The following is a 20425-nucleotide window of genomic DNA, read 5'->3' on the forward strand; positions in this document are numbered from 1 at the left end:
GCTCAGGTGTTTGGGCTCCCAACCCCTGTCCTTCCTCCGCCCCCGCCCCAAAGTGAGAGGGGACCCAGGTCGCCTGGCTCCCGGCCCCTTCCGCTAGCAGTAACACAGGACGAGCCGGAAGTGAAGGTGAGCAGCCGGAGCGGAGAAGGTGAGAGACCGGAAGTGGGTCGCGGCGGAGGGGCTTCGCAGGGCGGAAGTGCTAGGCGGAGTGTGAGCACCGGCCCGGAAGTGCGGGAGCCGGACCGGAAATACGGGGAAGCTGACCGGAAGTGAGCCGGAGGCTAGAGAGGACCGGACCGGAACTACCACCCATGGCCTGACCGGAAGTGAGGGTTCCCGGGACCGTGGCGGTCCGGGGGGGTGGGGGTGGGGAGGGGGTTTTGGGGATACACCGGAAGCGCCGGGCCCCGGGTGTGGAGGCGGCTCTACAGGATTGAGACCCACCACCCCCGGCCCCCTCCCCCGGCAGCGGTGAGTCACCATGGCAACGGGGCCCATGCCCTCCCGTGTCGCTATGGCAACGGGCCCCTTCCTCCCCCGGTTCCCATGGCAACGCGGGGTCGGAGCAGCGGAGGAGGGGGTGAAGGAGACCCCCCGTGACCGCCCCCCGTGCCCCCCCCCAGGGCGACGCCATGCGCGTGCGGCTGAAGAACGTGTTCGTGGTTTATTTCCTCGTGTCCGTGACTGGGCTGCTCTACGCGCTCATGCAGCTCGGTGAGCGGGGGGGGGGGCCGGGGGGGGCTGACCCCCCCTCGCAGTTGAGGGGGATGGGGGGGCCGCAGCTATAGTAGCCGGGGGAGGGGGGCAGCAGGGGATTTGGGGACCCCCGTGACCCTGTGCTCCCCTCCAGGGCAGCCCTGCGACTGCTCGGCCCAGCTGCGGGCAGGTGCGGAGCTGGGGCGTGCCCGGGACCAGCGCCTGGCGCAGCTGCAGGAAGAGCTGCGGCAGCTGCAGGCGCAGGGGGGCCAGGCCCCCACCACCAAGGCCACTGTTGTCCCCATCTATGTCGTCACACCCACGTACACCAGGTGAGGGGCGGGGGGGCACCCCCCACACCAGGGGCTGGAGGCTGGGAGTGAGGAACCGCAACACCTTGAGCTGGGGCTGCTCACCCTAGCCAGCTCCTGCACGGCCCCATTTGCCCCCTGGCTGGTACCCACGGTTGTGCCCCCCCCACCCCCCAGATCCCTGTTATCACGTCACCAGGTGGGTGTCTTTCTCCTGTACTTCCCTCCTAGCACTACTGAAGATGAGGTCTTGCCTGCCAACATGTGTACATCCTTGTTCTTCCCCCGCCCCTGTCATAAATGTGCCTCTCTTCCTAGGGGCTCGGGCACTTTTCTCTTATGTTTCCCTCCTTTCCAGACTGGCTCCCCCAAGCCTCCCCCATCTAGGTACCTGTCTCCCTGCCCTTGCCCCAGATCAGTGCCCAGAATGAATAGTTCTTGGCTGTCGTACATCCTCTCTAATCTTTTTTTCAGGCCCAGTGTTATTGGTTCCTCCTTCAGGCTGGCATCGGTCTCATTAAACTTTCATCTGTCCCTCCCCTCCCCTCCCAGGCCCAGTTCTCTTTGCTAAGGGTTCCTGCTTCTCTTTAACCTGATGTGCATCTTACGGGCCAGCTGACAGTTCCTCCCCTGGCTGGTGTGTCTCCTCGTTCTGCCCCCCAAGCCCAGTACCTGACACTAAGGGTTATTCCCCCTCCACAGGCTGGCGTGCACCCCCCCCCCACCCTCCAGCCTAGTGCTAACTGTTCCCCCGCCACCCACAGGCTGGTGCAGAAGGCGGAGCTGGTGCGGCTGTCACAGACGCTGCTGCACGTGAAGGGCCTGCACTGGATCGTGGTGGAGGACGCACCAGCCCGGACGCTGCTGGTGTCGACGCTGCTAGCACAGAGTGGGCTGAGCTTCACCCACCTGCATGTGGAGACGCCGCCCGAGCTGCAGCGCCAGGAGAGCGACCCCTCCTGGCTGCGGCCTCGCGGCGTGGAGCAGCGCAACCGCGCCCTGCAGTGGCTGCGGGAGAACCGCCAACCCAGTGACCCTGGCGTGGTCTACTTTGCTGACGATGACAACACGTACAGCCTGCGCCTCTTTGAGGAGGTGGGGGCTGGGTCAAGCGGTGGCAGACGTTGGGGTGCAACAGAGGCAGGGAACAGGGCATGAGGGAGCAAGTGGGGTTGGGGCAGGGCCTGAGTCCGTGGCGGGCATCAGGTTGCAGTTAACGGACAGGGGGTGGGACAGGATGGGGCAGGGGGCACAGGGGTGGTCTGTGCCTTAACCCTGCCTGTCCCCCCACAGATGCGCAGCACACAGCGTGTGGCAGTGTGGCCCGTCGGGCTGGTTGGGGGGGTGCGCGTGGAGCGCCCGCTGGTGGAGGGGGGCCACGTGGTGGGGTTCCGGGCAGGCTGGCGCCCCACGCGCCCCTTTGCCCTGGACATGGCTGGTTTTGCTGTGGCGCTGCCACTGCTACTGGCCACCCCCCGTGCCCACTTCGACCCCCGCGCTGAGCGCGGCTTCCTGGAGAGCAGCCTGCTCGGTGCCCTCGTCTCCCTCGACCAGCTTGAGCCCAAGGCCGACAACTGCACCAAGGTCAGCCCCCGGAGGATGCCGGGGTTCCTTTTATTGGGGGCTGGGAGCCCGGACTCTCAGGCTGTCTTTCCAGACAGGAAACTGGTGGTTGTCCAGTCCCAGGTGGGGAGCTGGGGTCCCCCTTCCTTTGCCCTCTGCCTCTAACTTCCCCCTCCCCCTCCCCCCCACAGGTGCTGGTGTGGCACACGCGGACAGAGAAGCCCAAGATGAAGCAGGAGGAGCTGCTGGGTCCTGAGCCTGACATTGAGGTGTGACCCCCCCCACACACACACATACACGCCTCTCTCCAGCAACGAACAGAATCAGTGCCAGTACCAGGGGCTGCTGCTGGATTTATTGTGCCCCCCCTTCACCAACAGATACATGGACACTGCCCCTCTTGGACTGCAGGCACAGTGGAGAGGGTGGGGGGCCGGTTTCTGCTCCTTAGGGACCGCCCCCCATGGAAGTTGGTGATGCTGAGCTCAATAAAGTGCATGCCCCAGTTACCCGGTCTACAGGAGGCATTGCTGGGGGGGCAGGGGGAGAGGCCTGGGACCCTCCCCAGTGGGCTGGTGCGGCCGGTGGATCTTCATGTGTGCGTTGCGGCTCTTGATCTTCACAAAGGACCTGAGCATGTGGGGGGATGTATCAGCGGGGGGGCATGGGGAGAGAGTCCTGCCTCCCGCCCCCCTCAGGAGCCCCAGGCACTCACCTGCCACAGCGTTGGCAAGGGAAGCAGGTACCAGGGGCCGTGTCCAGGGCCTGCAAGAGAGGCAAGTGAGGGGCTAGAACCATCTTGCACCCGCCCGCCCAACCCCTCCTCAACTCCAAGATCCCCCGCCATTACCTCTGAGGGTCCTTGGCGCCTCTGGTCGCGCCCCGGCCGGCTCTTGTGCAGGTAGTAGAACTCCACACACTGCCGCAGCTGCTTTGACGGCACCTGCAGGTGTGGTTGGGGGGTCAGCACCCTCAAAGCCCCCCCGACTGTGAGCACCAGGGGCTGCAGAGAGGACAGGGGTGGGGGTGTCTCACCGCACGCTGGATGAGGGCGAAGTCCTTCCCATGCTGGGCAAAGGCCTTGGCAAACTGCCTGCGCTCGTGCAGCGTCCATGCGTCACTGCCTGCAGGGGTAGGGGGCATGAATTAGCAGCCCCCCCTCCCATTTGTGCCCCCCCCAAGCCAGCCTCTGCCCCTTCCACCTTCCATTGCCCCCTCTAAGCCAGTTCTCAGCCTCCCTGCATGCCCCCAGCAGCCCAGTTCCAGGCCCCTACAAGCCTAGGCCTCATCTCATGCTTTTACCCGTGTAGTGATAGCTGCCCAAGGAGTGCTGGGGGGGCCAGGCTGGGTTCTGCAACAGCAGCATCTCCAGAGCAGCCTGTGGGGGGCGAGGGGTGAGTGGGGGGTGGGCAACATGCCCTGCCCCGACCCGACCCCCCCAATACATACACACACAAGGCTGGCCCTGCCCATAGCACCAGGTACGAGGGTGCGTACTCACCCTCACATCCCCATGGGCCCGGCAGAGGCAGTGCAGTGCCAGCTCCCGGTTGGTGCCGCCCCCCGGCACGGCACTGGAGCAAGCCACATCCAGCAGGGCTTCCACTGCGGGGACACGAGTGGCGAGGGGTTAACAGGGCCCAGACCCCAGAAAACCCAGGCATCCAGGCTCTCCCTGCTCTCACCTCCCAGCTCCTGCTCCACACCCAGAGAACCAGGCGTCGGGGTCCCCCTGCCCCAAGATGCCTGGGTTCATTGGGTGTGGAGTGCAGCCTGGATCCCTCAACTGCCACAGAACCCAGCCCCCCTGCTCTCTCAGCAGCCTCCCTGGAGGGAGCCCACGTATCCAGGCTCCTCCTGCTCTGGCTCACACCCCCAGGTCCCAGTCAGCACCGCTCCCCTCCCAGAGAACCCAAGGGTCTGGGCCCCCAGCCCCCCCCGGTTCTCACCATGGCTCTGGGTGCCTGGGTCCTCCTCCAGCCGGGGCCACGGCCTCCAGGCCAGCACCGCCCTATTGGGGTCCCGCCAGGCCAGAGCCAGGTCCCGTAGTGCCGGCAGCTCAGCCTGGAACCTGGGGCCCACGTTCACCCTCCTGCGGGGCCAGGTGGGGGATCATGGGGGGGGCTGCTTCCAGCCCCACCCCCCCAACCTCTCCCCCTGAGATGGCACTTACGGGGTGTCTGGGTGCAGGGTTGGGCTGGGTGGGGGGGGACTGCAGCCTGTGAGGTGAGAGACTGGTGAGGGGCAGCTGTCCCTGGCCTCCCATTACCCCCTGACCCCCCCAGAGCACCATAAAGTCCAACAATCCCCCATGACCCCCCCAAAACCTGGGGTTCCTCAGTTGCCCCCACATGGGAGCCAAGAACCCAGGAGTCAGTTCCCAGGGGGGTGGACGGACTTACTGCCTGGGGAAGGCTGGAGGCGGGCGAAGAGGCCCGGACCAGGGCGCAGGGGGTCCAGGATGGGGGGGGCACGGTAGCAGGAGGCCCTCCCTGGGTGCTGCAGCCGGCTCTGGTGGGGGGCACCCTGGCAGCCTGAGACCTAGTGGGGACAGGGCCTGTGTCTTGGGGGGCAGGGCTCCCCCAGATGCCTGGGTCCTATGCACAGAGTAGCCTTCTCCCCCAAGCCACAGGGCCGGCCCTTGGCCAATTGAGTTCTCTCCCCTGGTTAGGGGGAGGTCAAAGGCCATGATGTGGGAAGCTGCTTGTCATTCCCCCCTCCCTACGCCACCACACTCACCTGGCCAGCTGCCCCTGTGGGGGGCTGCTCACACCCTGGCATGGTGACCTCTGCCCCCACGGCAACCTCTGCCCCGGGCCAGGATTCAGACGGGACCCAGGAGGATTCTGGCACCTTGAAGTAGTGATCAGCGGCCTGTAGGGCAGGGGTCAGAGCTGGAGAGAACGCAGGGGTCCGGGCTCCCAGTGCCCCCAGTCCCCATCCTTCCTCCACAGCTGGAGAGGACCTAGGCGTCCGGGCTGCCAGCTCCACCCGATCTAACCCCTAGTCCAGAGAGCCCAGGTTTCCAGGCTCCTACAACCCCCTTCCCTCTCCCCTCCCAGCTCTGGCAAGAACCCAGGCATCCAGCCCCCAGCCCCAATGCACCTGGGACCCACAGGCGCTGTCCGGGGGCCAGTCCGCAGGTCCCAGCAGCCGGGAGAAAACCTCAGAGCCGGCCAGGCCTGGAGAGCAGAGACAAGGCCAGCAGTAAGTGAGCTGTGGGGGAGAGGGCAGGGGAGGCGCACGGGGTCCCCTTCTGAGCCCCACAGCCCCAAAGGGGATTCAAAGCCTTTGTTGTGGGACCAGGACCTACGGGGACCCAGCCATCCGGGTTCCCAGCCCCACCCTGCTCTTGCCTCCCCAGACCCACTTCCCACCCAAAGAGCCAGGCATCCGGGCTCTCAGCCCCAGGCTGCGCTCCCTACCTCGAGACCCCGCGTGTCCGGGCTCTCGGTCCTCCCTGCTCTCGCCCCCGACACCCACTCCCTGCCCAGTGAAACCAGGGGTCTGGGCTCTTGGTGCTAGGGCCTGCTCCCCACCCAGAGAGCCCACAGCCTGCCACTCACCAGGGTCCTGGTAGCTGCTGTGGGGTCCGTAGCTCGGAGGCACCAGCTCGGGGTAGAGGCACTGGGCCGAGGGATCCGGGCCCCAGCCGCCCCCATCCCCACCGGCCGGGTCCAGCTGGGGCAGGAGCGGAGTGAAGCCGAGCGGGGGCGGCCAGCTCAGCGCCCCGGACACCTGGGGGCCCAGGCCCCAGGGCCTGCCGAAGGCCTGGACGAAGGGGTCGAGGCACGTCGGGGGGCCGGGGTCGCCATCCGTGGGGTCCCAGGCAGGGTAGGGGGCAGAGCCCGGCTCCAGGCCACAGGGGGGGCAGAAGGGGCTGTAGGCGCCTGGTTGGGGGGGATCCATTGCCACGGCCTCCGGGCTGCGGACGCCAGAGAGAGGGGCGAGAACCCAGGCTGGAGCCCGATGGGTGCCTGGGGTGGCAGGTGCTGCCCCGCGGAGACCCCCCCTCCCCCCCGCGGCTTCCTGTCGAGGCGAGGGCTCCCGAGAACGGAAAACAGGTGTAGGCCCCGGGGTGGGGGCTGCAGGGCCCAGGCGGCCGGGCTCCCTGCCTTCCAGAGCTGCGGGGAACGGAGCCGTCGTCCGGGGGCTGCGCTCCAGCCAGGCCCCTCTGGCTCCGGGGGGGCCCAGGCGGCCGGGCCCCAGCCCCCGCTCGCCTCCCAGAGCTGCAGAGAGCCCAGGCGGCCGGGCCCCCTCGCCCCCAGCCCCGTCCTCTCCCGCAGGACCCAGCTCCAGCCTCACCGGGGAGCCCTGGCGTGCAGGCTCCCAGGCCCCCGCTCTCGTCCACAGCCCCTCCGCCCCGCCGAGAGGGCCCAGGCCTCCGGGCTGAGGCCTGGATCAGGCCCAACCTGGCCTGAGGGGGCTCCAGGCCCTTTATGGCTCGGGGGCATGAAAGCTTGCCCCAGAAAGAGCCACCCAACCATGCTTTGAGGGCCCCTGACCTTTGACCTCCAGCTTCTGACCCCTGGCAGCCTCCCCGGGCTGCGTGCAGCAGCAGCCCCAAGGCCACGGTGAGGGCCCCGATCCTGGGGGGCCCCCGCCCCAGTCCCCAGCCTGCGCGGGGTGGCTCGGGGCGGGCAGAGCCGGGGGGAGTCCGGCGTCCTGCCCCTTCCCGCAGCCCCCGGCCCTACCTGCGGTGCCAGCGTCTGCGCTACACTGCGGCTGCCGGGCCGGGGCCACGTCACCGCGCTACGACAGGGCAGGATGGGGGGGGTCTCGCCCCGATCCCAGCCCCGGCGGCTGGGAGCGGCAGGGGGGTTTCGCTTTCGGGATGAGGATTCAGGGCCTTTGTTGTGGGACCGGGACCTACGGGGGCCACTCATCCCGAAACCGGGCGCGTGGGCACCGCTGCCGGGCCGGGGGGGCTGTGGGTGGGGCGCGGGGGGGCAGGGGTCGGGGGCGAGGGGCGCCGGCGGGGCCGGGGGTGCGGGGCAGGCCCGGGGTGCTGGCGGGGGCCTGGGGGTGTTAGCCCTTCGCCCGCCAGCGTGACCCAGATCCCGGGGCGCCCCGGCTTCCGCTCGGGCACCGCAGCAGCCTCCGGGGCAGCCGCAAAGGCCCCCCCGTGGCCCCGATCCTGCCCCCCCGGGGCCTCCTGCTCTGACTGGGCGCCGGGCGCTGGTTTCCAGTTGAATCATCGCCCCCCCGACACCCCGCAGGTGACACCGGGGGGGCGGGGGCAGGAAGCGAAGCGCAGCCGCCTACAGCCCCCGGCCCCCCCAGAGCACGGCCCCACGGGCGGGGGGCGCCGGGGCAGCCCCGCGCCCGCCACCAGGGGGCGACCCCCGCAGCGGCGCGGGCCAGCGCCCCCCCGGCGGCGCGGCGCAGCGGTTAGAGCGGGGGGAGCGCCCCGGACGCCGGGTCCCGCGGGGGGGCGGGGGAAGTGACTCGCGGCGGCGGCGCTTCCTGGGGGGGGCGGCGCAGCGGGCGCGGGCCATGGAGCCGGGAGCGGGCGGTCAGTGCGGGGAAACTGAGGCACGGCGGGGGGAGGGGGGCACAGGCGTCCGGCCCCCACCCCGGAGACCCCGGCTCCCCCCACCCCGTGTCCTGAGACCCCAGCCCCCCCAGGACCCCCCATGCCCTGGAGACCCGAGCCCCCGCCCGGGCGGAGCCGGCGGGGGACGCAGGCATCCAGGAGCTCCGAGCCCCGCCATTGGACCCAGTTCCCCCCCCCCCCAAAAAAAACTTTGCAGAGCGGGGCAGAGCCCAGGCATCCGCCCCCCCCGCCCCCCAGCCCCCGGCCCTCCCACGGACAGCCCCGGCGTGCGGGCCCCAGGCGGGTGCTGGGGGGGGCGCCGAACAGGCCCCTTTGTGCACCCAAAATAAAGGCGCTTTCTCCGTGACCTTTGCACCCCGGCAGTGGGGGGGGGCTGGATGGGCAGGGAGAATCAGGCGTCCGGCCCCCCCCAGTGCTGGGGGGGGCCCAGGTGTCCCAGATCTCAGCTGCCCCCCCCCCCCCGCTGTCACCCCCAGACCACTCTGGGAGGCAGAGACGGGTCCCAGGGCCAAAGCGGGGGGGGGCGGGGGGGCCACCCAGCGCTGAGCCGGGCCGGCCCGCCGTGTCTCCGCGCAGGCCAGGACCCGCTGGCGGGGCTGGAGCAGCGGCTGCAGCGGCAGGAGCAGGAGCTGGAGCTGGTGAAGGCGGCGCTGGCGGACGCCCTGCGGCGCCTCGGCCTCCACGACCGGCAGATCCCCCGGCTGGCACAGAGCCTGCCCCCTGGTCCGGCCTGGGGCAGCCCCTGGGGGCGGGGGGGGGCTGGACCAGCCACCAGGGGGCACCTGGGAGCGGGGGGGCAGCTCCCAGGGGGTGCTGGGGGGCTAGGGAGGGCAAGAGGCCTGGGGCGAGGGTGTCCTTGGGGGTGCCGGGGGGGTCCTGGGGGGTCCTGGGTGCTCTTGGAGCATCCGGGGGGTCCGGGGGGCTCTGTGGGGTCTCGGTCTGGGCGGATCCAGAGGTTTTGGGCGGGGAGTCTGTGGTACTTTGGGGGGGGGGGGCCTGACCTCCCTCCCCCCACAGAGAATGGTGCTGGCCTGGACCCCTGGCCACATCCCACGCCCGGCCCCGGGCCCCCCCCGGCCCCCCGCAGCCCCCCCGTGAGCACCGGGACGCAGACAGAGGAGTCGGCTCTGCAGGGCGGGGCGGGGGGCTGGGCCACCCCCCCTGGTCCCGCCCGTAGCCCCCCACCCTCTCCAGAGGAGCCCCCCCGGCCTGGGACCCCCTCGGGGGGCAGCAGCAGCAGCAGCGCCGCCCCCTCCCCTGTGCCCGCCGCCCCCCCACCGGCGCCCCCCCGCAAGGAGCTGTGAGTATCCCAGACGCCGGGGTTCTTTGGGGCTCAGGGGTTGTCAGGGGGGTCCCCCAGCATTAACCCTTCTCTGCCCCCCAGGCTGCAGCGGAGCAGCTCTTCGGACAAGCCCGACAGAGCCAAGCCCCGGCAGAGACTCAGCAAGAAGGCGGCGTCCACGGCCAACCTGCTCGTGCGCTGCGGCAGCCTGGAGAAGTACGGACCCCCCCACCCCCCGGCCAGGGGACCCAGGGGTCCCCTCTAGCCCTTCTCCGAGCTGGAGCGACCCCAGGTGTCAGCGTCCCCCGCTGACACTGCTCTTCCCTTTCAGCCGGGTGAAGGATCCGACCCTGAGCCCAGGTGAGTGTGGGGGTGCTGGGGGGCTTACGGGGGGCTTTAACCCTTTCAGCTCCACATCCCTGACCCCCTCCTCCCGCCATGTCTGCAGGGCCCCTGGGCTCCCGGCGCGGGAACTACAACCTGGGTGAGGTGGCCTTGGGGGGCGGTCCTATAATTGTTGTATAGGGTCTGTCGTATGGAGGCAAGGAGGTCATATAGGGTTGCGGGGGGGGTTCTAGGGCCTGGAAACGTCAGGTGGGGCTGGGGGGGGTATCGTATAGCAGTTTGTGTGGGGAGGGGGGGCTTTGTATAGGGTCTGGGGAGATATATGGAGGTGGGGGAGTCATATAAGGACTAGGGGGTCCTAGGGTCCAGGAAGACTCGGTAGTTGTATAGGTCCTAGAGGGACTGGGAGCAGTATATAGGGGTTGGGGGGGTCATATTGAGGCCAAGGAAATTGGACCAGTGCCAGAGGAGGTCGTTTAGGGACCGGGGGTCATAGGGGAGTTGAGGGAGGCTGTACAGGTGTGGGGAAGGTCATAGAGGGGTTGGGGGGGGTCTTAGCTCAAGGATGCCCATGCCCTCCTGTGACCCCTGATCCCCTGCAGAGGGCCTGTCAATCAAGATGTTCCTGCGGGGCCGGCCCATCACCATGTACATCCCGTCGGGCGTCCCTCACTACGAGGGGCTGCGGGCCGAGCTGCCCCCCGAGCGCCTGCAGCTGGAATGGGTGTATCCTGACCCCAACCCTGAACCCCCCATCTCTCTGTCCCCCTGTTAGGACCCCCCCAGGCCCAAAACCCTCCCCCCGGTCTCTCCATCCCCCACCAGGACCCCCCGACATCTCTATCTCCCTGCCAGGGCCACCAGCTATGGGATTCCCCCCCTACCATATCCCAATCCCCCTGCCAGGGCCTGCCCCCCGGGCATCTCCACCTCCCCCATGACCGGGTGCAGTTGCCCCTTGACCCCTGACCCCACGGGGCAGCTATGGGTACCGGGGCCGGGACGGGCGCTCGAACCTGCACGTGTTGGGCTCAGGGGAGCTGGTCTACTTCGTGGCTTGTGCTGTGGTGCTGCTGGACCTGAGTGCCCGGCGCCAGCGCCACTACTTGCGCCACACCGACTGCGTGCGCTGGTGAGTGGGGGGCGGGTGTCACAAGAATGTGGGGGGGGCTGAGGAAGCCCCCCAAAGTCCTAACCCACTGCTTTCTCCTCCAGCCTGGCAGTGCATCCAGACCGCGTGCGTGTGGCCACGGGGCAGGCGGCTGGCGTGGACAAGGATGGCAAGGTACCACCCTCCCCTTCCCCACACTGAGGGGCACCCCCACTCCAGAGCTGGTGGGAACCCAAGCATCCAGGCTTTCCTGCTCCAACCCTCCCAACTCCCACTGCCCTCCCTGGGTGGAGAGAGCCCCGGCATCAGGGACACGTGGGATTCTGAAAAAGAGGGGGTGCAGGGGGTGCCTAGTCCAACGCCAACACAACACTTTTTCTGCCATTAAAAAGCACCTCCAGCAGAAAAGTAAGACATCTATTGCATATAACAGTATCAAGTTCTGCATGGAAGTAATTAATCTATAATTAATTGTTGTCATTAGCAGAACAATCATAGTACTCATGAGGGATCGATCCAGAAAACGTAGTGTTCTCTGTAAAGCATGTATAATGTATGAAATACATATATATTATGCATAAAATCAGGTATTACACCTAAAAACACATGGTGTATAGCAACACAGCTAACTAGGCGAAATAATCAACGTGTGCTGATTTATTACTATCGACAAAATAAGCATAGTGTATCTTGTCTATCACCTATTGCATATAAAATGAGCAAAGGGCTCAAGTTGCAGCAAGGGAACTTGAGGAAACACACAGAATATATATTATGTGTAAAACGTGTATAAAGATGTTGCATAATTAAAAACACAACAAATGAGGCAAAAATAACTAATACGCACTTGCATAGCGCTATTGGCATATTGTTTATATTATGTATCATCTGTTGTGTATAAAACACATTACACGTAAAATGCTTTTTATCCATTAAACATGTTGCATATAAAAATACATACCAGCTATAAAACATTTTTAAGATAACATAGAACTACTTAAAAATAATTTGCATTTGTTTTTTTATTATTGGCAAGATAACTATAGTATATGTTATGTGTTATTGATTACGTATAAAATAGATTATGCATAAAATACATATTATGTGTAAATCACATGTATGAATAAGACTATTACGTTTAAGCACATATGCAGTGTATAAAAACACAACAAACAAGGCAAAATATGTCATTAGTTTTATTGGCAAAGTTAGTATATGCTATGCATCATGTATTGTGTCTAAAGTATGTTACACAGACATGCGTTTTATACATAGTTTCTAACTTGTTATACATAACATATATAGTGCATATAAAAATACGAGGCGTACAAAAACACAACCACCACAAAGGGGAAAAGTAATAAATATTTAATTCGTACTGTTGAAGAAACAGTCACAGCATATACGTTGTATCATCAATTATATATGAAGTACATTATACATAAAGCAAATACATTCTGCATAATATTATGTGTTACATATGAAAATGTAGAAGCTGTAGAAAAACACCACAACTAATCTACATGTACCTTTCTTGTATTATGGGCAAAATAATCCTAGTATCTATAATAGCATATACTATGCGTTGTCTATTTTGTATAAAATAGGTCACGTGTATGTGTTTCATACATAGCATCTGTTTTATTACATGTGACATTATATGTTGCATATAAAAACATAGGCGTATAAAAAAAGACAACAGACCTGTCAAAAAATAATCAATTTTTAATTAGTATTATTGACAAAATGGTAGTATAAACTCCTAGAGAAGTGGGCCTGGAAGAGACTAGTCACATCTAGTCCAATCCCTTGCCTGAAACAGGGTCAGTCTTGTCCAAACCAGCCCATACAGCCATCCTTTAAACTCTACATAGAGCTGCCATCAACTCTGACACGGCACAGACCTAACACTGAACCCACCACAGGGAAAGCAGGGGAACCATGGCTGTATCTATATTATATCATCAATTCTGTCTAAAGTCTGTTGTGGGTGAAACACCATACTATATAGAAAGCACGTAATTTCTGCATTGAATTCTGTATGACCTACAAAAACATAGAAGTTGCCTAAAAACACCGTGACCAAGGCAAACATAATCCTTATGTCACAATATAGCACTGTTGGCAAATCAGTTGCGGTGTGTATCTGGCATCATCTCTTACATGTATAACAGATCATCCGCAGAACCTGAGTTAATCTCTTACATATATAATAGATTCAGTGTTTCCAGCTCTCATGATTTTTGGCATTGTTCTTCACCAAATATCATGAGAGTTGGCAAGACGGTAGATTGTCCACAATGTGTTCTGTGTACACACATTGCATATAAAATTCATGTATGTGCCATATAAAAATGTCCCGTGTTAGGTATAGAAAGAGATGTTACATCTGAAAGCACAAGGCACTGGGCAAAAGTCAGCAGCAGCTGCTGTTTCCATAGCCCCGCAGACTTCCATGGGCATCTCTGGTAGGTGCGTTGCACCCCAGCTTGCCAGCTCAGCAGGGCTTTTAATAGAATAACAGAAAATTCAGGTTGGAAGGGACCTCAGGAGGTCACATCTAGTGCAACCCCCTGCTCCAAGCAGGACCAGCCCCAGCTAAATCATCCCAGCTGAGGCTTTGTCTAGCCGGGTCTTCAAAACCTCCAAGGATGGAGGTTGCACAACCTCTCTGGGGAGCCTGTACCAGTGCTTTACTATCCTACTCGTGAGAAAACTCTTCCTAATGTCTAACCTCAACTTCCCATGCTGCAACTCGAGACCGTTGCTCCTTGTTCTGTCATCTGCCACTGTGTTGTCTCTGTTCCCAAGTATTGTTGCCCTGAGCTAACATGATGTGGCTGGAGATGAGGTTGTTCATGAGAGGTCAGACTCATCTATGTGGCGGAGGAAGAGCAGGGGGACTTGGGCAGGCTGGGATGGGATGGGAGGCAGCAGAAGGGAAGATGTCTCAGTCCATAGGTGCATCCAGGGTGTAGGAAAGGGGATGCAGGGGGTGTGGTGTGATGCCCCACGTACCACAACCACCTCCCATGGGAGAGCAATGAGGCTTTCTCATACACCAGGGTCCTTGGGCGGCCTCACACCAGATGAGATCAGCTGGTGCCTGGAGATTTCAGTTTAAAATTAAAGCAAAAACAAATATAACAGTATTGGGAGGTGCACCCGCAGCTAGCTTCGATCTTCAACTGAAAGTGCACAAGAAAGCAGATGCATTAATGGCTGGGGCCTCCACTGAGTTTAAAAACCACAAGGAACTAGAGGCGTTAATGCCTAAATCCTCCATTCACTTGCAAAATCACAAGAAGCCAGACCAGAATCACCCTGAGACGGTGTAGTCCCGAATGTCTTGTTTACATATGTAAAGCAGAACGGGCCTTCGTGTGGTGGTGATGCTGCAAGGAGACGCAGGCCGGGCTGGGGGGTGACAGCTCCGCTAGCCTTAGAGACCAGGAGGTAGGGGGTGTTAACACCTACAGGGTGAAGAGATCAGCAGGGAGATGATGATGAGTCAAGTCAGCTGAGGCCCTGTGCTCTCACCCCCAGCCCCCTGTCTCTGCCAGAGACACCAGGCATCTGGGCTGCTACCTCCTTGTTCTCACACCCAGCCCCACTCCCCTCCCAGGCATCCAGGCTCCCTGCTTCCCCCCCACACCCTGTGCTGGGGCAGGGAACCCCAACATCTGGGTGCTGACCCTGTGCCCCCCCCACAGCCGCTGCAGCCCCTGGTGCACATCTGGGACTCGTCCTCGCTCCTGCTGCTACAGCAGCTCGGCTCTGGCAGCTTTGAGCGCGGCGTCGGCTCCCTCGCCTTCTCTGTCACCGTGAGTCCAGCTGGGGACCCTTCCCGCTGCTGGGGGCATGGGGAAGGGGACTGGGGGGGCCATGGAGGGTGGTCTGGGGGATGATGTGGCAGGGTATGGGGTTCCTGCCTGCATCCCTGGTCTCTGGCAGGTCCAAGGAGGAGGGTTTCCATGCCCCCTTCCCCCGCATGGTGCCTGTCCGCCCCATGCCTGACCCTCTCCCACCCCCCATGCTCCCCAGGACCAGGGCACCTTCCTGTGCGTGGTGGATGACTCCAACGAGCACATGATGTCAGTCTGGGATTGGGCCCGTGGCACCAAGCAGGCCGAGATCAAGGTCAGTGCTGGGGGAACCCAGGTGTCCAAGCTCCCAGCCCCCCTGTTCCCACCCCCAGCCCCTACTCCCCTCCCAGCATCCAGGCTCCCAGCCACCCTGCGCTGTCAGGGGACCCAGGCGTCCAGGCAGCGCACTGACCCCCCTACCTGCCTCCCCCCCAGAGCACGAATGAGTCGGTTCTGACAGTGGAGTTTGACCCGCGAGACAGCAGCCGCATCATCACCGGGGGCAAATCCCATGTCTACTTCTGGACCTGGAGTGGTGCCAGCCTCAGCAAGAAGCAGGGCATCTTTGGGGTACGTGGCCCGGGGGTGGGACAGCGGGACCCAGTCCTCACCCCCTGCCCTCCCTGAGTGGGGGGTGAACCCAGGTGTCCAGGCTCCCAGGCACCCCTGCTCTCACCTGCAGCCCCCGCCCTGTCCCAGAGCTGGAGAGAACACAGGCATCCAGGCCCCCACCCTCCCCGCTGTGTCACCCGGACCCCACTCCCCTCCCTGAGCTGAATTCAACCCAGGTGTCCAGGCTCCCTGCTTTCCACACCCAGTCGTACTCCCTTCCCCAGGCTCGAGAGATCCCAGGTGTCCAGGCTCCCAGCTCCCCTATTCTCACCCCCCAGCACCTGGGTTCTCTCAGGCACAGGGGCTTGGAGCAGGGGGTCTGGGCACCTGGATGCCTGGGTTCCTGCTCATCCTCCCCCCTACCCCGGTTCCTCCCCCAGAAGTACAAAAAGCCCAAGTTCATCCAGTGCTTCGTGTTTGACGCTGGCGGCAACGTCCTCACAGGTGATTCGGAGGGGAACATCCTCACCTGGACCCGGGCAGCTGCTGATGTGCGCACACTGGGCCGGGGGGCCAAAGGTATGGACCACCGGATGCCTAGGTTCCCTCTGCAGAGGGGCCTGGATGCCTGGGCTCTTTCCAGCTCTCAGAGGGGAGTGGGCTGGAGGGGGTGAGAGCACCAGGGGCTGGGTTCCCTCTAGCTCTGGGAGGGGGAGTGGGGACTGGGGGGGAGAGTAGGAGGCTGGGGGCCCGAACAGCTGGGTTCTCCCCAGTTCTGGGAGGGGAGTGGGGGCTAGAGGGTGAGAGCAAGGTGAGGGCTGGGAGCCCAGGGGCTTGGGGCCCTGGACTTCCGGGTGCTGCACTGACCTCCCCATCCCCTCACAGAGACGTATCAAATCGGGCGACAGACCCATGCACACGAGGGCAGTGTGTTCGCACTGTGTCTGCGCCGTGACGGCTCTGTGCTGAGCGGGGGGGGCAAGGACCGGCGCCTCGTGCACTGGAGCCCCGAGCTCAGCCTGCTGCAGGAGGCCGAGGTGATGGGCCAGACACCTGGTTTCTCTCGGGGGCGGTGTTGGGGGTGAGAGCTGGGGGGCCTGGGAGGCCAGACACCTGGGGTCTCTGGGTAGCAAGGCTGGGGGGTGAGAGCTTGTAGGACTGGGTGCCTGGGTTGTCTCCAGCCTGGGGAAGGGAGTAGGATTGTGACTTGAGAGCAGGGAGCCCAGATGCCGGGGTCCTCGGGGGCAGTGGGGGCTGGGAGCCCGGCTCCTGGGGTCTCCCCAGCTCTGGGGGCTGGGCGAGGAGGTTCCAGCTGTCCCCTGACACCCCCCTCCCGCCCCCCCAGCTGCCTGAGCGGTTTGGGGCCGTGCGCACCATCGCGGAAGGCGCCAGGGGGGAGCTGCTGGTGGGGACGACACGCAACGCAGTACTGCGAGGGGGGCTGGCCCAGGGCTTCGTCCCCATTGTCCAGGTAACAGGGGGTATAGCTAAACTGGGGAGGCCTTGGGGGGCTGGAGGTTCAGCCTGCCCTGTTCACCCACCCAGCAGCATCTGGATGTGCTGCAGGGAGGCTGAGAGCAAACTGTTGGGGGCCATGGGGCCAGAAGGGAGCTGTGGGAGTCCTGGGGGGGTGGTTAGAGCTGGCAGAGTCTGGGGGGGTCTGAGCCCACCCTGCTGCCTCAGGGTGCTCAGGCGAGCTGCAGGGGGGTGGGGGGGTCACAGCTGGCTCCCTGCCCAGGGGCACATGTGGAGGGGCTGTGGGATGGGGGCAAGGGGTCACAGCCGCTCCCCTCCCCCAGGGGCACACAGACGAGGTGGGGGGGGTCACAGCCTGCTCTGCTCCCCCAGGGGCACACAGATGAACTGTGGGGCCTGGCCACGCACCCTCGGCTCTGCGTCTTCCTCACCTGCGGCCACGACCGACAGCTCTGCCTGTGGGACGGCGCTGCCCACAGCCTGGCCTGGAGCCTGCTCCTCGAGGTGGGATTGGGGGGGCATTCGGGGGGCTGTGGCCTCAAGGAGAGTCTTGGGGAACTCTACAGCCCTGTGGGGGTGTTTGGGGGGCAGTCTATGGCCTCAGAGGGACATTTGGAAGGGCGCTTGGGGGTGCTGGACCTGCAGCTTGGAGGGCTGCTGGGCCCAGCTTACACTTCCCATCCCGCAGGACACAGGGCTGTGCGCTGACTTCCACCCCAGCGGGCAGGTGGTGGCCGTGGGACTCAACACTGGACGGTAACTGCCCCCCCTGGGATGGGGGGGCAGCTGGTGCCCCCCCACCCTCAGGCCCCTTTTTTTCCAGGGGCCCTGACCCCCCCATCCCCTTACAGGTGGCTGGTGCTGGACACGGAGACGCAGCAGGTTGTGGCGGGCGGCTCGGACGGCAACGAGCAGCTCTCGGTCGTGCGCTACTCACCAGGTTGCCCCCTGCCGTGCAGTCACTCCCCCCCGTGGTTCCTCCTATCTCCCCTACAGGGATTTTTAGGGTCACAGCTCCTCCACAGGGTCACACCTGCCCCCGTGGGCCCCCTCCTCCCCTCCAAAGCCCCAACCCCCCTTCCTGCACCCCCAGGGTCCTAGCTCCCCCCATGGGCTCACTGCCCCCCCCTTGCAGATGGGGAGTTCCTGGCCATCGGGTCCCACGACAACTTCATCTACATCTACAGCGTGGGTGATGGCGCCCGCAAGTACAGCCGCCTTGGCCGCTGCACAGTGAGCCCCGGGGGCCAGTGGGCAAGGGGGCAGGGGCAAAGACAGGGGGAGATCTCTGGATGCTAGGTGGGGCAGAATCAAGGTAGGAGGGTCTGTGGGTGCTGGGGGGGTCTCTGGGTATTGGGGTCTGGGAGGGGGGTCTTGTTGCTTGGGGGAGGCAGGGGCAGGTAGGGGAATCTCAAAATGGGGCTGGGGACGGAGTCTTGGGGTGCTGGGTACAGGAGCAGGGTGGGGGGGTTCTGGGTTTGTGGGGGGTCTTGAGTTTTGGGAGGGCTGGGGAGGGGTATTGGCTGGGGTAGGGTCCAGTCGTCAGTCAGGCTGTCAGCATTTGGCCCTGGGATGGGCATGGGGCTACAGGCTCCTGATATAATAGGGGGGTCTGTCTGCCTCATGCCCCCGCTATACCTCCCTCCCCTGCTGCCAGGGTCATTCAAGCTTTATCACCCACCTGGACTGGTCCAAGGACGGGAAGTTCATCATGTCCAACTCAGGCGACTATGAGATCCTCTACTGTGAGCTGCGGCGGGGCTCCAATGGGCTGCGCTGGGGGGGTCAACTGGGCCTGGCAGGATTGGAGGGAAGGGGGTTGCATGGGGCTGGGTGTCTCTGGGGGGTCTCCAGGGTGGCTAGGGGGGTTCAGGAAGGTCTCCATGGGGGCTGGGAGGGTGGGTAGCTGCAAGGTGGGGGGGTGTCCATGGGATGGGGCTGTGGGTGGGGTTGTATGAGGTGGAGGGGGGTTGTGTGGTGTGAGGGAGTCTGGAGGGGTCTCCACGGGGCCTGGGGGATGGGGTAGCTGCAGGGTGGGTTGCATGGGTCTGGGATCCCCACGGGGTGAAGGGACTGGAAGTGGGTTGTATGGGGCTGAGGGGCTTCCAAGGGGGCTGGAGCTGGAGGGAGTCAGGCTGTGCATCCCCTCACACCTCTTCCATGACTCCCCAGGGGACGTGGCTGGGAGCTGCAAGCTGCTGCGTAACCGGTTTGAGAGCCGGGACCGGGAGTGGGCAACGTACACCTGCGTGCTCGGATTCCATGTCTTTGGTGAGCTGGGGACATGGGGGTGTCCCCTGGGGGTGCCGGGGAGAACTGGGGGGGTAGGGGGCATAGAGGAATGCTCATACGTGCTCATGTGTTTGCCACTGCGTGTGCAGGCGTGTGGCCAGATGGCTCGGATGGCACCGACATCAACTCCCTGTGCCGGTCACACAGCGAGCGTGTGGTGGCCGTGGCCGATGACTTCTGCAAGGTGCATCTCTTCCAGTACCCCTGCTCCCGTGCCAAGGTCAGATGCCCCCCCCACCTCCTGCTTCCCTCCCTGGGGGGCTGGGGAGGTGCCCAGGCCCTTCTGCCCTGGACCTGAGGGAGTTCTGGATCGGAGAATTTCTGGGGTAGGGGGCCCTGGCTGTCTTGGCATGTCTCTGCCCAGGGCATCTTGCCTGGAGAGGGGGCAGGTATCGGTGGGGGGGACACACTGCCTTTTTGGCCAGGGGGGTAGTGTGTCTTGAGGGGGTCTCTGCTGGGGTGGGGGACCTGGGGGGTTTCACAATACAGCTGGCTGAACTCGAGGGGGTTCCTGAGGTTTTAGGGGGGGTCTTATATTCAGAGCTGGGGTTGCTGCAGACAGTGTGGGGGCCCTGAGGTTTTAGAGGGGTCTCTTATTGGGGTAGGGGGCTTTCAGTGTGGCTAGGGAGCTCTAGGAGGTCTCATATTGGGGTGGGTGGCTCAGCAGGGCCTGGAGGAGGCTCTGAGGCCTTAGGGGGGCACCGGGGTTCTATGGGGGGGTCTCAGCCTCTCAACTCCTGTGCCCCACAACTCCTCCCCCCCACAGGCCCCCAGCCACGTGTATGGCGGCCACGGCAGCCACGTGACCAATGTGCGCTTCACCCACGACGACGGGCACCTGGTCTCGCTGGGGGGCAAGGACACCAGCATCTTCCAGTGGCGGGTGCTGAGCGGGGGGGGTGCCGTGGCCCCCCGCAGCCGCTCCTTCTCCTCCACCTCCCTCTCCTCCCAGGAAGCTGGGGGGGGGCCCTGAGTGCCCCCCTGACCCCCAGCCAGCCGCGGCACTAACTCACGCTAACGATGCGACCAGCTTCATTAACTATAACTCCCCCAGGGCAGAGCAGGTGGGGGAGGCAGGCAGTGCCAAAGCCGGGAGGGGCCAAGCGCCCCCTCCCTCCTCCACGGGACCAAGTCTGGGGGGGGCAGGATGCAGCCCCCCCACCTTCGTTTACATTCCCGGCTGCTCCAGCCGCTCTTGACACTGTGACAGGCCCAAATAAAGCCTTGGCATCAGGGGCCGGGCTCCCGTCTCCTTCCTGGGGGGGCGGGGAAGCTCGGCTGGGGTAGTGGGGGTGGGGTCTGGCCCACCCCAGAGGTGGCCACATCTTTGTGTTGGGCTTAGAGGGATCTCTGAATGCAGGGGAGCTGTGCCCT

General features: G+C 63.6%; 3 protein-coding genes across 6 annotated transcripts; 2 read left to right on the plus strand and 1 right to left on the minus strand.

The window, feature by feature from the left end:
• The first annotated feature begins 314 nt into the window (after positions 1-314).
• On the plus strand, positions 315-3079 carry B3GAT3 (beta-1,3-glucuronyltransferase 3). The gene is made up of 6 exons (XM_090050898.1): positions 315-471; positions 624-714; positions 851-1028; positions 1772-2102; positions 2301-2591; positions 2762-3079. Exons 2-6 carry the CDS (start codon positions 633-635, stop codon positions 2843-2845), a joined length of 966 nt encoding a protein of 321 aa, XP_089907024.1. The 5' UTR covers positions 315-471; positions 624-632; the 3' UTR covers positions 2846-3079.
• On the minus strand, positions 3064-7884 carry LOC149860459 (zinc finger protein 541-like). Of its 3 annotated transcripts, none has more exons than XM_090050880.1 (12): positions 6137-7884; positions 5676-5752; positions 5310-5444; positions 4973-5111; positions 4744-4789; positions 4520-4662; positions 4072-4175; positions 3873-3948; positions 3606-3694; positions 3421-3513; positions 3286-3335; positions 3064-3200 (listed from the first exon to the last, which is right to left on the minus strand). In XM_090050880.1, exons 1-12 carry the CDS (start codon positions 6477-6479, stop codon positions 3086-3088), a joined length of 1410 nt encoding a protein of 469 aa, XP_089907006.1. In that variant the 5' UTR covers positions 6480-7884; the 3' UTR covers positions 3064-3085. The 3 variants fall into 3 exon arrangements, with proteins under 3 accessions (XP_089907006.1, XP_089907009.1, XP_089907008.1); XM_090050883.1 differs by having other exon boundaries at positions 5687-5752; positions 6137-6374; XM_090050882.1 differs by lacking the exons at positions 4520-4662; positions 4744-4789.
• Positions 7885-7952: 68 nt separating this feature from the next.
• On the plus strand, positions 7953-20286 carry EML3 (EMAP like 3). Of its 2 annotated transcripts, XM_090050858.1 has the most exons (23): positions 7953-8085; positions 8704-8850; positions 9145-9427; positions 9512-9625; positions 9741-9769; positions 9858-9893; positions 10357-10480; positions 10737-10886; positions 10970-11039; positions 14579-14689; positions 14910-15005; positions 15167-15301; positions 15724-15862; positions 16169-16320; positions 16629-16754; positions 17132-17263; positions 17448-17515; positions 17611-17699; positions 17895-17992; positions 18417-18504; positions 18932-19030; positions 19141-19271; positions 19818-20286. In XM_090050858.1, exons 1-23 carry the CDS (start codon positions 8067-8069, stop codon positions 20022-20024), a joined length of 2643 nt encoding a protein of 880 aa, XP_089906984.1. In that variant the 5' UTR covers positions 7953-8066; the 3' UTR covers positions 20025-20286. The 2 variants fall into 2 exon arrangements, with proteins under 2 accessions (XP_089906984.1, XP_089906983.1); XM_090050857.1 differs by lacking the exon at positions 7953-8085 and having other exon boundaries at positions 8311-8850.
• Positions 20287-20425: the final 139 nt, after the last annotated feature.

The sequence above is a fragment of the Crocodylus siamensis genome, chromosome 6, assembly GCF_052110815.1.
Source record: "Crocodylus siamensis isolate JL-2025a chromosome 6, ASM5211081v1, whole genome shotgun sequence".
Lineage (NCBI taxonomy): Eukaryota > Metazoa > Chordata > Crocodylia > Crocodylidae > Crocodylus > Crocodylus siamensis.

Bases quoted from the DNA above. Each gene is read 5' to 3' on its own strand.
- B3GAT3 (XM_090050898.1), top strand. From the start codon at position 633: ATGCGCGTGCGGCTGAAGAACGTGTTCGTGGTTTATTTCCTCGTGTCC. The intron at 1,029-1,771 runs GTGAGGGGCGGG...CGCCACCCACAG, and splicing joins GTCACACCCACGTACACCAG to GCTGGTGCAGAAGGCGGAGC. The intron at 2,592-2,761 runs GTCAGCCCCCGG...TCCCCCCCACAG, and splicing joins AGGCCGACAACTGCACCAAG to GTGCTGGTGTGGCACACGCG.
- EML3 (XM_090050857.1), top strand. From the start codon at position 8,505: ATGGGCAGGGAGAATCAGGCGTCCGGCCCCCCCCAGTGCTGGGGGGGG. The intron at 9,428-9,511 runs GTGAGTATCCCA...TCTGCCCCCCAG, and splicing joins GCGCCCCCCCGCAAGGAGCT to GCTGCAGCGGAGCAGCTCTT. The intron at 14,690-14,909 runs GTGAGTCCAGCT...CATGCTCCCCAG, and splicing joins CCCTCGCCTTCTCTGTCACC to GACCAGGGCACCTTCCTGTG.
- LOC149860459 (XM_090050880.1), bottom strand. From the start codon at position 6,479: ATGGATCCCCCCCAACCAGGCGCCTACAGCCCCTTCTGCCCCCCCTGT. The intron at 5,445-5,675 runs GTGCATTGGGGC...CCTGCCCTACAG, and splicing joins ACAGCGCCTGTGGGTCCCAG to GCCGCTGATCACTACTTCAA. The intron at 4,790-4,972 runs GTAAGTCCGTCC...CTCACCTCACAG, and splicing joins CCTCCAGCCTTCCCCAGGCA to GCTGCAGTCCCCCCCCACCC.